This window comes from Brassica napus, chromosome A9 (assembly GCF_020379485.1).
Source record: "Brassica napus cultivar Da-Ae chromosome A9, Da-Ae, whole genome shotgun sequence".
NCBI classification, from domain to species: Eukaryota; Viridiplantae; Streptophyta; class Magnoliopsida; order Brassicales; family Brassicaceae; genus Brassica; species Brassica napus.
The window spans coordinates 38,108,994-38,124,006 of NC_063442.1; the positions used below are offsets into that span (position 1 = coordinate 38,108,994).

General features: G+C 35.0%; 2 protein-coding genes and 1 long non-coding RNA gene across 9 annotated transcripts; 1 reads left to right on the plus strand and 2 right to left on the minus strand.

The window, feature by feature from the left end:
• Window positions 1-411: 411 nt before the first annotated feature.
• LOC111214745 lies at window positions 412-3,259 on the minus strand. Of its 6 annotated transcripts, none has more exons than XR_007316623.1 (9): window positions 3,020-3,259; window positions 2,868-2,922; window positions 2,700-2,769; window positions 2,359-2,438; window positions 2,158-2,278; window positions 1,908-2,065; window positions 1,705-1,819; window positions 1,502-1,615; window positions 412-1,347 (listed from the first exon to the last, which is right to left on the minus strand). XR_007316623.1 is itself a non-coding variant. In XM_048741405.1 (7 exons), the coding sequence occupies exons 1-5, from the start codon at window positions 3,167-3,169 to the stop codon at window positions 2,220-2,222; spliced, it is 411 nt and encodes a 136-aa protein (XP_048597362.1). In that variant the 5' UTR covers window positions 3,170-3,259; the 3' UTR covers window positions 412-1,615; window positions 1,705-1,819; window positions 1,908-2,219. The 6 variants fall into 6 exon arrangements, 3 of the variants coding, with proteins under 3 accessions (XP_048597362.1, XP_048597360.1, XP_048597361.1); XR_007316621.1 differs by having other exon boundaries at window positions 1,448-1,615; XR_007316622.1 differs by having other exon boundaries at window positions 412-1,615; window positions 2,158-2,275.
• A 4,686-nt stretch (window positions 3,260-7,945) lies between these two features.
• On the minus strand, window positions 7,946-9,670 carry LOC125578516 (protein MARD1-like). The gene is made up of 2 exons (XM_048741406.1): window positions 8,727-9,670; window positions 7,946-8,629 (listed from the first exon to the last, which is right to left on the minus strand). The coding sequence occupies exons 1-2, from the start codon at window positions 9,365-9,367 to the stop codon at window positions 8,560-8,562; spliced, it is 711 nt and encodes a 236-aa protein (XP_048597363.1). The 5' UTR covers window positions 9,368-9,670; the 3' UTR covers window positions 7,946-8,559.
• A 3,362-nt stretch (window positions 9,671-13,032) lies between these two features.
• On the plus strand, window positions 13,033-15,013 carry LOC125578517. Of its 2 annotated transcripts, XR_007316625.1 has the most exons (5): window positions 13,033-13,469; window positions 13,608-13,742; window positions 13,860-13,955; window positions 14,381-14,604; window positions 14,831-15,013. It is a non-coding gene; the product is annotated as an uncharacterized LOC125578517 (long non-coding RNA). The 2 variants fall into 2 exon arrangements; XR_007316624.1 differs by lacking the exon at window positions 14,831-15,013 and having other exon boundaries at window positions 13,034-13,469; window positions 14,381-14,749.

The following is a 15,013-nucleotide window of genomic DNA, read 5'->3' on the forward strand; positions in this document are numbered from 1 at the left end:
GAAAGGACCACTAACATTTCTTTTTTTAAAGAACATAAACTTATGAAATTATTAAAAAGCTAAGAAAAATATAATGATTTATATTTTTCTTTTTATTTATATTTCACTTTGATATAGTCATGAAAAATCTAAAGTAAGAATAACAAATATTTTTATTTTATTTTTAAGATTATAATTTAAATAATATTAAAATAATAAATTTTATCATGATAATAAATTAATCCATCTCCAAGCTAAATCAATTGCAAAAATAATATAAAGTAATAAAATCATAAGAAATTATATTTTAAAGTCATATATAAATAGTTCAATAATGTCACAAATAATAGTTGATATATATATTATTTAACAACAAATGATTTTTATAATATATTTTATATTAGATTTTCAATTTATAATGATTTTTTTTTCTTTAATTTTAAGTGTTTTCTGTTTGTAAATTATTTTAACATTTGTTTAACTTTGTTTTATAACCAGATTGTTTGTAGGAAAATTTCCTCATGTTAATCAAAAGTTCTCTTATAGAAAAATAGTGTTATAAATTAATAAAGTATTACATTGGTTCAAGTAATTTAGCCAAAATAACTTAAATGTAGTGTAACCATTAATAATTTAATAATCTAAAAATTAAGATGAACCAAACTGCATACAAATGTTTTCTTGAAAAAAATTTACGTGAACCTTCAATGTTAGTTCACTTCTTCTCTCCAAAGTGTATAATGAGGACTTTGAAATTAAGTTCAGACATGAGACATGGATTCAATTTTTTATTATTGACATAGTTTAGTTGCAGAGTTCTTAGTTGTTCAAAGATGGCTGATGTGTGGATTAATGTCTCTTGTCTACAGCTCCACAAGACAGATGTGGAATTAAATTTCACGAATCCAAACATCATCAGGTTGAACTAAATAGGACGGTTCTTATCTTAGTTTCAGATTTCTGGTGTTCCCGAATCGAGACAACATGAGATACAGTTTTCCCAGTTATATATCTTAAACTGATACCATTGAAACTAAAGTTTTGAAATTAAAACTCAACAGTTAAAGAACATTAATCAGATCATGTCGGGTTTGTTAAAAAGAAAAGTATTACTTTATTATTGAACTCAAACTCTCTCTCTAGTTCTTAACCTCTTTGATTGGAATACTGAAGTGTGACGCGTCTTAAACGTTGGAGCTTTCTTGGAAGCAGAAGATTCATCAGCAGAGCTTACGACCGCATCAGTCTGAGAAGGTTGTGGTGATGGTCAACCAGACTTATCATTAACTCATGTGTTGTTTTCTGAGATACTCTTGGTCAGCACAAGAGTTGGCTTCAGAGTTTGGACAGCACCAGGCATGTCGTCACCTGGGTAGTCATCACTTCCCAGTCAGTTCTAATTCACATGGATTAATGTTAGGCATAGTTTGGACATAGAAATATTTAATCCACATAGATTAATACAAACCTACTCCAAAAAATTAGGCACATGTGGACAATGCCTGGTGTAAAAAATACGTACAACTGTAGAGGAGAAATGAATTTCAAAGAGCTTAAGCTGGAAGGTCAAATTCTGCGCGATAATATCTTGGATACATCGTGGGAGTGCTGCCTGTTGGAGAGATTCACTCGTGCTCTGTGGAATTTTTGAAAACGACAAAAGCTAACATAAGAACATGTAGACTGCTTAAACTGAGAAGGATATTAGGGGCGTCCAGACAATACCATGAGTTGAGCAACCTATGCGATGAGAACATTGGTCATCTTCTTATTTCACCGTTAAAAAAAACGAAGACGGCTGAGTCTGTTGCGATCTGTGAACACCATCTAAACACAGTGGCTAAATAGTGGATTGTGTAAGTGATTTATTGGCTTAACATGCGTATGGCCTGGCAAGAAAATCTTAGATAAAAGTTTGACTGAAATACCTCACAGCACAAACTGCAGTGTCGTCATGCACCATGCGCATGTGAAAGACAGTGAATCCACGCTGCAGTTTTTGGTAGCATTTAGAGTAGGAGAAGTAGCACCATCCATTAGTGGTGTCAATGTCACCGACCTCGGCAGTGCAAAGAAACTTTGCAGTCTACATGAACCACAGGAGGAGGAAAGTTACAAGCATGTGGGGATCATGTTTATCAGCTAACATTTAGCTAAAAACGAATGGAATTCACAAACCTGTGGTGGAGAGTTAAGAACGTAGTTGTTCAGCTCAGCAAGAGTTACTCGTTCAATTTTCTTCACACTTCCATACTTGGAAGCTTTGGAGCTGCTACCATCATCAGATCCATATAACCTACTAAATAGAAACTCCCCTCATGTTTGAGAAAAATGTCCCCATTATTTCTTAGACAACAGTTACAGTTTGGTAAGTCTTACGCTGCAAGAACACTCTGGCCGGCAAGGCATTCATTGTCAAAAGAAGTTTGTTCCCGGGGTAGCATTCAGGAGAAGCCGACCTGCAAATGCAATGACACATGAGAAAGTTTAGTACGCTTCCCTCCAACTAATTTTGATTTTTGGGTTTATGTTCGTGGCAACAATGACTTTAGGCTTTAAATCCGATACCTCTAATTTCTGATGAATCTGATATACAATCATGCCAAACACACAAACACATACGGAATGGCGTTTAGGTTTATCATGACAGTAACGACTTTAACCAACCCAAATAGAACATCAACGATTAACTTTGAAACAATACACATCGGCTTACGTACCATAACACATTGAATGGCCTGATTCTCATTGTGAAGGTGGTCTTGATGCCACAAACATCACCAAAAACGTCTGCAAGAGAATATTTGTAACAAACTGTTAATAAGGAAGGAAGTAGTTGCAGCCGATCATTGTTAGAGAACGGGAAAAGCGTGAGTGGCCAAACATACCCGGAAAATCCACGTTTGTATTAGCCAAAACCATAAGCTGTTCATTTTCTGAAACCTGAAGTTTTTTCGTAGAATAATAACAGTCGGCTCCATCATCTCCACAACCAAAATTATCTAAAACTAAATAAAGAAGGAAGCTAAACAGTAGATACCTTGTTGTCAAGAAAAACCAGGTCTAGCCCGAGATGCTCACTGACTTTCTTCAAATTCCTCGCATCCCAAAATCGCTGAAGCTGTGAAGCAACTGTTTTCTTACAACATCCGTCCTTCAAATCGGAAAAGTGGAGCTTGTTAATCGCCATCGGTGGATGCTCCGTTTCTAGGGTTTATGATAATTAATGTAACCGCGTAGAGCAGAGGAATCCATCGGTGAAGTCGAAGAGGAATAGTCATAAAAGAACAGATATCGACGAATCAACCTTATTCTCATCTGCCGGCGAATCAACCACGGGAGGAGGTAAATCGACGGAGAGTTCGGGAGACGAAAGGTTTGTGAGGGAAATGAGACCGGCGAAACCGTGTACGGCGAGTTGTTCGCCGTAGACCAAACCAGGGAGGAGAATGGGAACACCGTCGAGAGAAATGGAATCGTTGGAGGAGGAAGAAGAAGGTCTAGTGAGTCGGATGTGGTGAGAGGGAGGTGGCGTTCGGGAGAGATCGGAGATCGGAGAACGGGAGGCGGAGGGGGACGCAGTGGAGGCGGAGGGTGTAAACGTAGAAGTAGGAAGAGTGAGTCATGTCGAGATCGAAGAGCATGGAGTCGGTGGGGACGAAGAGGGTGAGAGACTCGACGGAGAGCAAATCGAAGAGGAGATCAGAGGTGATGATCGCGTTCGCGAAGAGAGCACCATGTAATGGGCCAGTTATAATTGTTATAAGCCCAATTGCTTTGACCCGGTAGATTCTGTCTCAAATAACGTTTGACGTGGCGAATATCTGATCTCCTATTGGTCGATTTAATTGTCCTACGTGGACATGCTGTATGGAGCTCATATAACCCTTTTAATATAGTATAGATGTCTGTGTTTGTTTTTATTAATTGCCAATAAACAGATCAGTGTCGATCTGGGTTTCTTTTGTGCTATAATCTTGTTGGAGGAATTGTAAGTTTCTGTTTTAAATCAAATGAAATGTACTTATTAAATAAAAACTAAAATAAACAGTTAATAAGTTATGTCTGAAGACAATTGACGTATTTATGAAATTGACAATCTATGGATATCATGAACTTACTTCAATTACACCCAAAAAAAATGAACTTACTTCAAGTTCAATAATTATTTTTGTTATGAGAATGCCTTTTCCGAAATAAATAATATTTTTGACAACTTATTATTTTGTTTAACAGTTATTTTTATATATTAGTTCAAAAAAAATCGATATTTTACCAGGGACTACCATGTAAATATCTTATACTATATGTTTCTGTACCTCTTATTTATGCTGTCTTTGTACTGAAGATCCTCCTAGGGTTATTACACGTTGATTTAACAACGAATATATCATTTTCGCATCAATAAGAACATCAACCAATTCTCACATGATACCATTGTTATACTTTAAGCATATTAATAGGTTGATAACAACAAGAGTTTTAGTTTCGTCAAAAAAAAAAAACAAGAGTTTTAGTTTTTATCAGATGAGTTTTTAGTTTATTTAAATAGTTTTGCTAAATTGTAAAATAGGTCGTACGAACCCAAAATAACTATTGGCCAAAAGAAAATGAATCGATGATATCGTAACGATTATTCCAAAATATTACAAATTTTCGGATATTAAAAAGTATGATTATTAGTTTATTACGTACCTAATTAACCAAAGATCAACAAAACAGGATGTTGATTTAATTTTAAAGTGAGCAAATACAAGTCGTTGACAAAAAAAAAACAGCAAATAGAGGTGAAGCAATATCGTCAGTTCGTCACCGTCATGTGTATAAACCTGACCTCACACGTGTGGCCTTATGTACTTCTCGGTTTTTTGCTTTTAGTGATGATTTGTTTTACCTTAAGAAATTAAGTCGAATCTGTAATTTTGAGGTCCAAGTCAGGGGAAAAAATATATAGTACATGGATCTTGCTAAGATCTTGTCTTCTTGATTTTTCTTTTCTTTTACAAGACTTACTTTTATTAAATTAAAAGGCAACTTGTGTGTTACTACTGCAAATAAAAATAGAGCCTTGTCGTGTAGCGACGACAATGAACATAATAAGGACGAAGCTCTGGCAGAAACTTCCCATTCGGCAATATCTTTATTATGAAAGAGTTTTTCTTTTCAAGCACAAGATATTCTTTATACCAGCTGTGACATAGTAGTATGTTAACGACGAACGAATCATTTCTTTATCTAATTGCACCAACAAAATATTCAATATTATTCGCTTTTATAATTATCCATTGGACCATTGTTTCTATTCGGGAAATAAAAGAAATATGGTGTCACGAGAAACCTAAAGGGACGTGAAAATATATACATACTATGACAGCCAGACAGCTTTGTTTCTCCTATGTACATTTTTTCGCGAATCTCTTGATTCACAGCAAAGAATAATAGTGTGTCATATGGTGATATCATGCATGATCTGCTGAGTTTTGGCAATGTTCAATTTACGTATACAAGATCTATAGAGAGAAGGGAATCCCCAAGTACTGTCAAATTGAGATTGGAGCCAGAGTTGTATGATTTTTTTTTTTTTGTGTGGGGACTGCTGTGAGGGTATGAAAATAAATATGAACACAACACAATACTATATGACCATCCTCTCATTACTCATCAGTCTTAATATTTACACCGATAACACAACAAAATACTACTATCTTTTTTTCAAAAATAAAAAAAAACAAACAAAATACTACTATCCTACTTAAATATTTGAGTTCCCTACCTATATAAAGCGAGGAAGCAACTAAAAGATACAAACATGAACATTAAAGTTGCAAATTAACGACGAAGCAAATAATACAAGATACTGACGCAAATTGGAACGTATTTACATCAATATATACAATAAAAACCTTTCGAAATAAGTTACAAAAAAAAAAACCTTTCGAAATGGTTCTTGTTGTGAAGTAGGTGCTCTAATATTAAATGTATGGAGAAATTCACATTTGTCTTGTGTCTTCTGCTTTTCTTCTCTTCAAACGATTGGGCAAGCCCCGTCGAGACGCGCAAATAACAAGGATAGATCATCCATTGGCTTCATGTGGTCTAAAACCTACAAGAAATAAGCTAGACCAGGCCCGTGTTATCTTGGTTACGGTCGTCGGCCTAATAAAAGGAGAAATCAAGCCCATCAGTATTTTAAAACGTTTGCGTTTTCAATTCCCTGCCTCTATTGTTTGATCTTCTTCGGTATGGTTGGGGAGAGATTACATAATAGATAGTAACTAGGTAAAGACGAGACTTTTAGGTATATAATTAAATTTGCCACACATTTTCGGAAGCTTTGGGTTATGAATTATATTTTAGTATCACACTGTGGGACTATACATTGATATAGACCATGATTTGTGCGAAATTAATTAGGTTCAGAAGAAATAATAAGATAATAAGCTGAAAAATTAATGGTCTGGTTTTATCTATGTCAAAAATAAATAAATAGTGACTCTATTTTATCTAACTCCACTACAAGAAAACATCGGCATACTGAGGAAAAAAATCGTCGGTATGTCATCGGAATAACGCTATTCCGAGGACATACCGACGAAAAAAGTCCTCGGAAATATCTCCTCGGAAATTCATATTTCCTCGGAATTCCGTCGGAATTTCCGACGGAATTCCGAGGAAACTAAATTCCGAGGAAATTCCAAGGACACAAAGTTCGTCGGAAGGTTCCTCGGAATATACCGAGGGACACCTTCCTCAGAATATTTCGATGGAATTTCGATGGTCCAATCTTCGGAAGTTTCGACGAAATATTCCTCGGAATTTTTATCGGGAATTTCCGAGGAACCTGGCCCTCGGAAAATTCCGAGGAACATCTTTCCCTCGGAAAATTCCGAGGATCTTCGGTCCCTCGGAAAATTCCGTGGAAATTTCTTCCCTCGGAAAATTTCGAGGAACTTATGTCCCTCGGAAAATTCCGAGGAACTGCTTTCCCTCGGAATTTCAAAAAAAAATAATTTTTTAAAAAAATTTATTTTTTAAAAAAATTAAAATTTTTGAAATTTAAATTCGAAAAATTAAAATTAAAATTAAAATTGAATTAGGTTCAGAAGAAATAATAAGATGATAAGCTGAAAAATTAATGGTCTGGTTTTATCTATGTCAAAAATAAATAAATAGTGACTATATTTTATCTAACTCTCATTTGTCGACAGTATCAACAAACTTGTTTCATCTTCAATATTGAGTTGAAAAGGGTTAAAAAAATACTTTAGAGTTGCAAACCGAATCAACTTATCGTACTTTACAGTTGCAAACCGAGTCAACTTTTATTTTTCCTTTAGTAATTAGTATTAGTTAAAGAAATGCTTGAAACATAATGAAACAAAAGTCATATGTCAAAAAGAAAGCAGATGAGTCTATAGAAATTTCAGTTTGCAAATTCTCAAAAAAGTAATATATATCAGTTTGCCTTTTATGTTATTATTGGTGAAGATTGTTCAGACCATACATTCTGCAGTTTTTGATATTTATCATCTCTCCAATTCACCCTCATAACAATACACAAGCATATTATGACAATGATACACGTTATGGTATCACATACCAGAGAAAGAAGACTAGAAACTAGTATTTTCCTTAAAGCATTATAGAGATTTGGTATTTTTCCTATTTTAGATATTAAGTAGTTTTCCTTTCTTACTTAGGGTTATGATTTGTAATAGCCCTATATAAACATATCTAATTATCAATAAAGGATCATCTTCCAGCATTAACCTTATTCTCAAGAGAGACTAGGGTTAAAGGAAGCTTTGCAATCAAGTTATCTCTACTCTTACCTGTAATCACGGCACCAGTTACGCGAGCACAAGCGGCTCGTATCAATTTGGTATCAGAGCCAAACGATTCGATGGGGGACACTGAGGCGCTTTCGAAACAGATCTCAAAGATGATGGAGATGATGCAATCGATGAATGCAAAGATAGATGATAATATGAAAACTCTACAAGAGAGAATGGTGCATCACGAAACTACTAACGGGGATCGCGGTAAGACGATCAAATTCTCACCCGAAGAACTTTCTGAAGTTGAAATATTAAGTGGAAGTAAGGGGAGCAAGGGGGCAATATCATTCGATACCAGAGCTGGTACGAGTTTTACACCATCCAAAGCTGATAAAGACATTCCGGTGAGGAGTTGTGGTTTGGCAAACGAGTCCAATTATGGGTTCTCTGGGGGACCGTGGCCAAACCGAGCTGTAGGGAGAGAACGAGGGCATAGGAGGACAGATGGAGGAGGAGACTGGAATGTAAGACCAATTGGAGCGGCACCACACGACTCACATCCAAATGTTGGAGATTAGCGAAACTCGGAAGGGTTGATGGAAGGAGGATATTACGAAACTCGTGAGGACAGAAGTAACAATTTCGACAGAAGATGTGTGAAAGCAGCCAAAACAAAAAAAAACAAAAACAAAAACAAAAAAAAAAGAAAAACAAACAAGGAAAAAAAAAAAACAAAAAGTAGATTTTTTGTGACAAAAATGAAAAATGGGAAACAAAAATCTGAAAAAAAATGGAGAGAGTGCTAGCCCTCCATCTGATCAAGAAGCATCTCCTGGTACCTGCACTCGCAGCTGCAAAACCCTTTCTCTCCTCTGCAAACAAACACATCCCATTTCTTAAACTTTAGTTTGGAAGGGGAACTCATATTGAAAAGAAAGTATGTATATCTATAGAGACCTATGGACCGACCTGTAAATATAGATGTCATGTTTTTGGTCAAGATTCTTGTTACAAGTGTAGCAACAGCTTAAGAAATTAGCCTTGGTCTCCAGACTCTCCACAGGTACTTGTGGCAAAGGAACAGAGCAAGGAGGAGTCGCCTCCACGATAACAGAGTTGTCGAAGATATGGGTGATGGTTGGGTTTGGACCGTGAGATATGACGCGCGTGTAGTCCTCCGTCTGGTCAACCTCGCTCACGGTTAAGACCTTTGTTTTCAGACAAGGGCTGGTGCAAGTAGCAGCAGATTTAGTTCCAAAGTCAGCTGAAGGTATCTGGACTCTGAGCTTCGACCCGAATAGGACCATCTTGTTGACAGGCTTGCTCGACCGGTCTTTGCTTTTGACGAGATCAGCGAGGCCAAAGGCTTCAGGTGGGTGAAGAAACCTTTGGGGTTTAGGGATTAATGTTGGCTCGTAACAGGAAGCGGGTCTAGGGTTTATGGAGGAGGAGGAGATTGATGGGTGGCTGTGGTTGGCTTCGAGGGTGGAAGTAGGGCTGATGATGGAGTCAAAAGGAGTGATGTTGGAAGAGAAAAACCTAAACTTTGGAGAGGTAAAGACAGATGAGTAATAGGTGTTAGGTGTTGGAGATGGAAGTTGATCAGCCATTGATTAATTTAGAGATGTTTGTTTCTCAGCAGAATACGACAGTCAGATCAGATCCCGTGAGAGAGTAAGGATCATAACTCAGTAGCTTCCATGGAGAGAGAGTGATCGAATTTTCAGACAAAGAGATGAATGAATATCTGAAATGAAAGAGATGAGAAGGAAAAATGAATACAACACAATTATTGAAAGTTCTGACTGCTTCTGTTCATATGGGGTCTCACTCCTATGTAATGATGATCCTCTCTCTCTCTCTCCCCCAAAATCAGATTAAAAGTTGCTTTCTCTCATCTCTTTTCTTTTTCTTTCTTTCTTTTGTTTATTCCACTGAGATAAGTGATCTCGAGAGAAGAGACGTTGTGGATTTAATCAAGAACTGCATGAAACTTTACCCCGATCATATTATTGATACAGTACATCACTATAGTTGCTGTCGTCTTTTCAATAATTTTTGAGACTTTACAAAATTTTATACTACCGTATATAGTTGAATATATATATTGTACTTATATGGTTGAATGTTTTTTTGTCAACTTTTTGGATTTCATTTCCTTGAAACTTTGAAATACAATCGCTTAATAGTTATACCAGGAGATTACATAAGATTGATCACTAATATTGGCATTCTTTGCTAACTTAATGATCAACAACATCTACTAGATTGATTCCTAGGTGCATAATGAAAGCTAAAATGATCCTCAGCAGCGAATGAGTTAATGTCTTGGACTGTGGAGAAAGCTTCGATGATTCGTTTTTCGTAGTTTCGGTTACCTCCTGATAGGCTGATAACATATCCAAGTTTTATTGGCTCCAGACAATCACTTAGAAATGCAACTATAATTTAAAATAATCTATGCAACTGTTGAACAGCAAGCCACATCGCCATTGCTTTTGTTACCAAAGATGAAATAGAAGGTTTTATTGCGGAGCTTCCTTATTAAAATCGAATAGTGCCTTCTTTGCTAAACAAGTCTTACCTTATTCCAATCTTTTCAGTTGGCAGTTTCCATGAAGCATTCACAATACAACAAGACTATATTCCTTGTGGGAGGATCTCATGTAGAGAGTTCGGTATAGAAACAGAACTAAATTGCAAAGTGGGTTCATTCTGAGTCATTGTCTTCTTCCAAACTTTTGTTATATGGTTGAATGTATCTTGTACTTTTGGCGTTTAATCTCGTATATTAATAACATTTTAGATTGAAAAAGATGAAAAAATTGAAAAAATAAATTGGAATCCTAGAGTATACTTCTTCTATGTACTCTTATATATACATTTAGTTCCTTTGCGTTAATGTTTCCTATAAGAAAAAAGGTTTCTAGGCGATTTTTTTTAATATGTTTCCTATAAGAAAAAGGGTTTAAAAGGGTTTCTAGGCGATTTTGGCACTATTTCGTTTGTCTTTCTCTAATAATAATACAGTATCCTCGAAACAAGAATACGTAACGTTTAAAAAAAAATTAAAGTACTAGTATTATTAAAACAAATTAGTGTATGATTTATCACGTTCATCGATCAATATAATTAATCACTATTTCGTTTTTACTATCATTTTTTTAGCAAAAAAAAAAAGAAAACAAATGTGACCAGAGCAGGTCCCACAATTGCACCTGCTTTGCTTAATCTTATAAATAATTAAGATCTACATAAAGCACCATTACATGACATCTATATTTTTACAGGTCGTCGGTATATGGAAGATGCAACTACTTTTCTTGTTGTTGATCCCGTCTCATCCAACTTGATTTTTAAGCTTGTTAACCTCTAATTGTTTATACGTTTTTTGGTAATTAGGAGTTAGTCAACGCTTCACGCAGAGATTTTTATATACTTTGTTTAACATACGTTTTTACTTTAAAGTGTTTAGTTATTAAATATATGTTAATCATTATTTTTGTGCATGTGATTTCTCTTTTTATTTTTTTAGTTTCTATCATTTTTCAATTAAAAGTTTAAAAGTATTTATATTAGTATATTCAAATTTAGTCTCGTTGTGATTAATTGAATTTTATAATTAAATTGTTGAGATAAATTTAATAAGGAAATGTTATATTTTATTGGTATAGGTCTTTTGAACTAATTCGAATAGACCCGTTCCGATGATAACCGATTCATACCTGATTTAAAAACATAAATATTCAAAACTATGATTTCATATGTTTTATTTTCTATATTTTAGTTTATGATTTAGTTAAATGTCTTTTTGGTAGCCGTCTTCATTATTATTTTTATCACATTTTCAAGTAATATGAAATTTTAAATGCTAAATTTCAAGTTTAAAATGTTTAATTTCAATTATTATTAGTTTATTATTGATTATTTTGCAAAAATTTAGATAAATATGATAGATTTTAGCTAAATATTGATGGAGTTTGGATACTTTGGATCTTGTTAGATTTTAAATATCCGTATTTAATTTAGTTCCGCTATGGATTCAAAAATTATATTATTTTATAAGGTTTTTTAATTATAGATCCGAATCACCCATATTCGAGAGGAACCGATCAGAACCTGAGCCAAGAATTTCAAAACATCTATTTGTTTCGAAATGTTTGATTCGAAAGATTTGGAGATGAAAGTTTAACCCGATTTTAACCTGAAAATCTGAACGCCGAGGCCCAACTTTGACTCAGAGCTTGCGTGGTTATAAGTTATAATTATACATAAATAAAGAAAAACTAGAGAAGAGCCTCGCATCTAGCCCCAATTTCTTAGAAACTACCTGCAATGAAATCAAATAAAATAAAATCATTGGCTTATTAGATGATGCAGTGTGTTGGATACTCTGAGTGAGCCGTATACAGGCCTAGTTGATGATAACTTTAAGAAAAAAATGGGCAATTAAAGGACTCATTAATCAGGCCTAGTTAGGGGCCCATTGTCATTTAATCTCACCCGTATCAATTCGGCGCTTTTCATAAGCCTAATCTTCCTTTTCAACACTTCCTCATCTCCTATGCTTATCTCCTGTAAGATACTTAAAATTAACATGACGGAAGAACATTATAGATTCTTACACAGAGAAAAAACAAGAAATAAGAAAAATGTAGATGAGATAAGAGTAGAGTGCAGACATAAACAAAACACAACTTTTTATGCTTTTTTAAATTCAATAGAACAAAAAAAACAAATATAACTTATTTGATAACGCATAAATTAGGCACAATCCTTTTTAAATATCACTCTTTTTATTACAATTTTTTTCTTAGAATTGATTAATCCGATTCTAAGCTAAAACTTTTTCTAGAGCTTTGATTTCAATTTTTCTAAATTTGGAAATGTGTCAACGAATACTTCAACACCCAAAACACAAACACTAATTACTCCAGTCCAAATGCTTGATCATCCAACCACGATTAACACAACATCCTTTGTTTTCTTATTTTTGCAGAGTTCTATTTTCATGATGGCTGTCATGTTTTCATAACAAGCAAGAATTTGCACCCCAAATTCTTCTCTATGAAAATTCTTCTTCAAGTAAATATCATTTACATTTGATCTAATTTTCACAATAAATATATTCTTCTTTTTCCAAAATATAATAAAGTTTGTACCTCATAATACACGAATTGCAATACAGTCAATCGTTTATAACACATGTCTATGATATCACAAGTAGTATTTGGCAAACTCATACAAAACACTTCAAAAGGCTACATCTTCATATCATTTGCATTGTGTTAGACCATCCGCAACGGAGGTCCCTAAGGAATCCTTAACATTAATCCTTAAGGTTAATGAAATATAATAATAATATTTTGGCTTAACTAACTATGGATCAATCCTTCAAGAAGGATTGGAAGGACTTGATCCTTAATACACGTGTCTCCTTATCCTCCTCTTTCTCCTTCGCTCTCTCTATATCTCCTCCCTGGCTCTCTCTCAATCTCTCCTCGCTAGCCCCATCATCGCCCACCATGGCTCCTCTATCATCTTCCTCTTCTTCTTCATCACCCAACCCTAGATTATTTTCATAAAAATTGGGGCTTTCTCATCCGATCCCAATCGAGTTCTCACCTCAGGTTCGTCGAAAATTGGGGCTTTTGCTGGATTAGATCAACACTATGCTCGTTGCTATTGGGAGTTTTCTAAAGCTCGACTCAGGTATCGTAAAGTTCGAACTTTTAATTCAAATCCTTTGTTTAATAAAGTTCGAAACTTTAATTCAAATCCTCTGTTAAAAATGGTATCTTTTAGTGCTAATTGATGATACTAATTAAGGCATGTGTTCGTGTGTTACAGGAAGCAGATTCGTATGTTTCCTTCTCCACGACTTCTGTATTTTGACACATTCGTTGTTTCTTTTGAAGATATAAAGTTGGAAGAATCGAGCAGTTAGAAACATCTGACCAGGCAAAAGCCAGAGGTGCAAATACTGTAAGTTGTCTTGGGAAGATGTCAACAAGGGTGCAGACTGTTCTTGATTATTTTATTTTTCACTACACTAGTTTCACACTGTCGTTAAATCAATGCCTGTTCTGATCTGATTGTCAGATAATACCGAGGAAGCTAGTTCAGGTATTAACTCCATCAACAGCAAGCGAGGGTAATCTAGGGCCTGATCCCGTCCATCTCCTTGCTATAAAAGAGGTTTGTTATTTGTCTTAGACAAGTGAAATTTATTCAAGTATTCGAAACTTATACTCTTCTTTAGCAACTTTCTTCCAGCAGTAAGACTTTAGGATTAGAATGCCAACATTTGCTGGGTAGTTTTATTTGCTAGAGAATTGCCTTGCATTATATTTAACCGAACTGCAGACTAATTCTCTGTATGATATCCTCTGAATTTTATTGTCAGTCCTTGTTAATGCATTCCTTCTTTTCACAAGGACCACTATTTGTGTTATGTTTGTCTCGTATGCTGGAGAAAATGATAGCTGATATAAGCCCTATATTAGTCATGATATTTTAATGCAAAGCATTGATTTGGCTAGTTCTTTTAGAATAGCTTAGGGATTAGCTTTTGGTTACCATAATGAATTGATGTCAGCTTTGCTTCTGAACTTTGGCTTTAGATGAAAATGGAGCTAGAAAAGTGTTCAACTGTCCAGAAGTGGCCTGAGCTATGGCCTAAACGGCTTGTGAGTGTAAAGCCTCAAAGTGTTTCGGCTGACACAAAAACATCCAAGAAAGATACAGAGAAATGGTCAGAGATTGTATCTGATGTCTATCTTGAACGTTTAGCTGTAAACTGGTCTAGCGTGAGGAATGTGATGGACATGAATGCTGGTTTTGGCGGGTAACTTTTTACATTTTTTTTTTAATTTCTAAGAACTCCTAAAAGGGAAACACCATTGGACACACAAAATAGTGTGGAGTCCTTAACTATTCAAAAAAAAAAAAAAATACTATAATAATCTTAAGGATTCAAAGAGCAAGTCCACCATTGTGGATGCTCTTAGGCCTGTCGTGTGTAAAAATTATGTAGGGGGAGATGATATCATCTGACGTTGTTAATTTACTAGACACTGACAGGAAGGTTGGAACAGAAGCAAACGTCGACGAGGCAAATACTAGAAAAAGAAGATGACGTCATGCCTCTCCTAAAAGAAAAGCTAATTACTTATTATGGTAAAACTCTTTATCAAAACTGTAAGTGCTGTTTTGATGTATGTTTTTGACAGAAAAGGGGGGTGGGGCGGGACCAA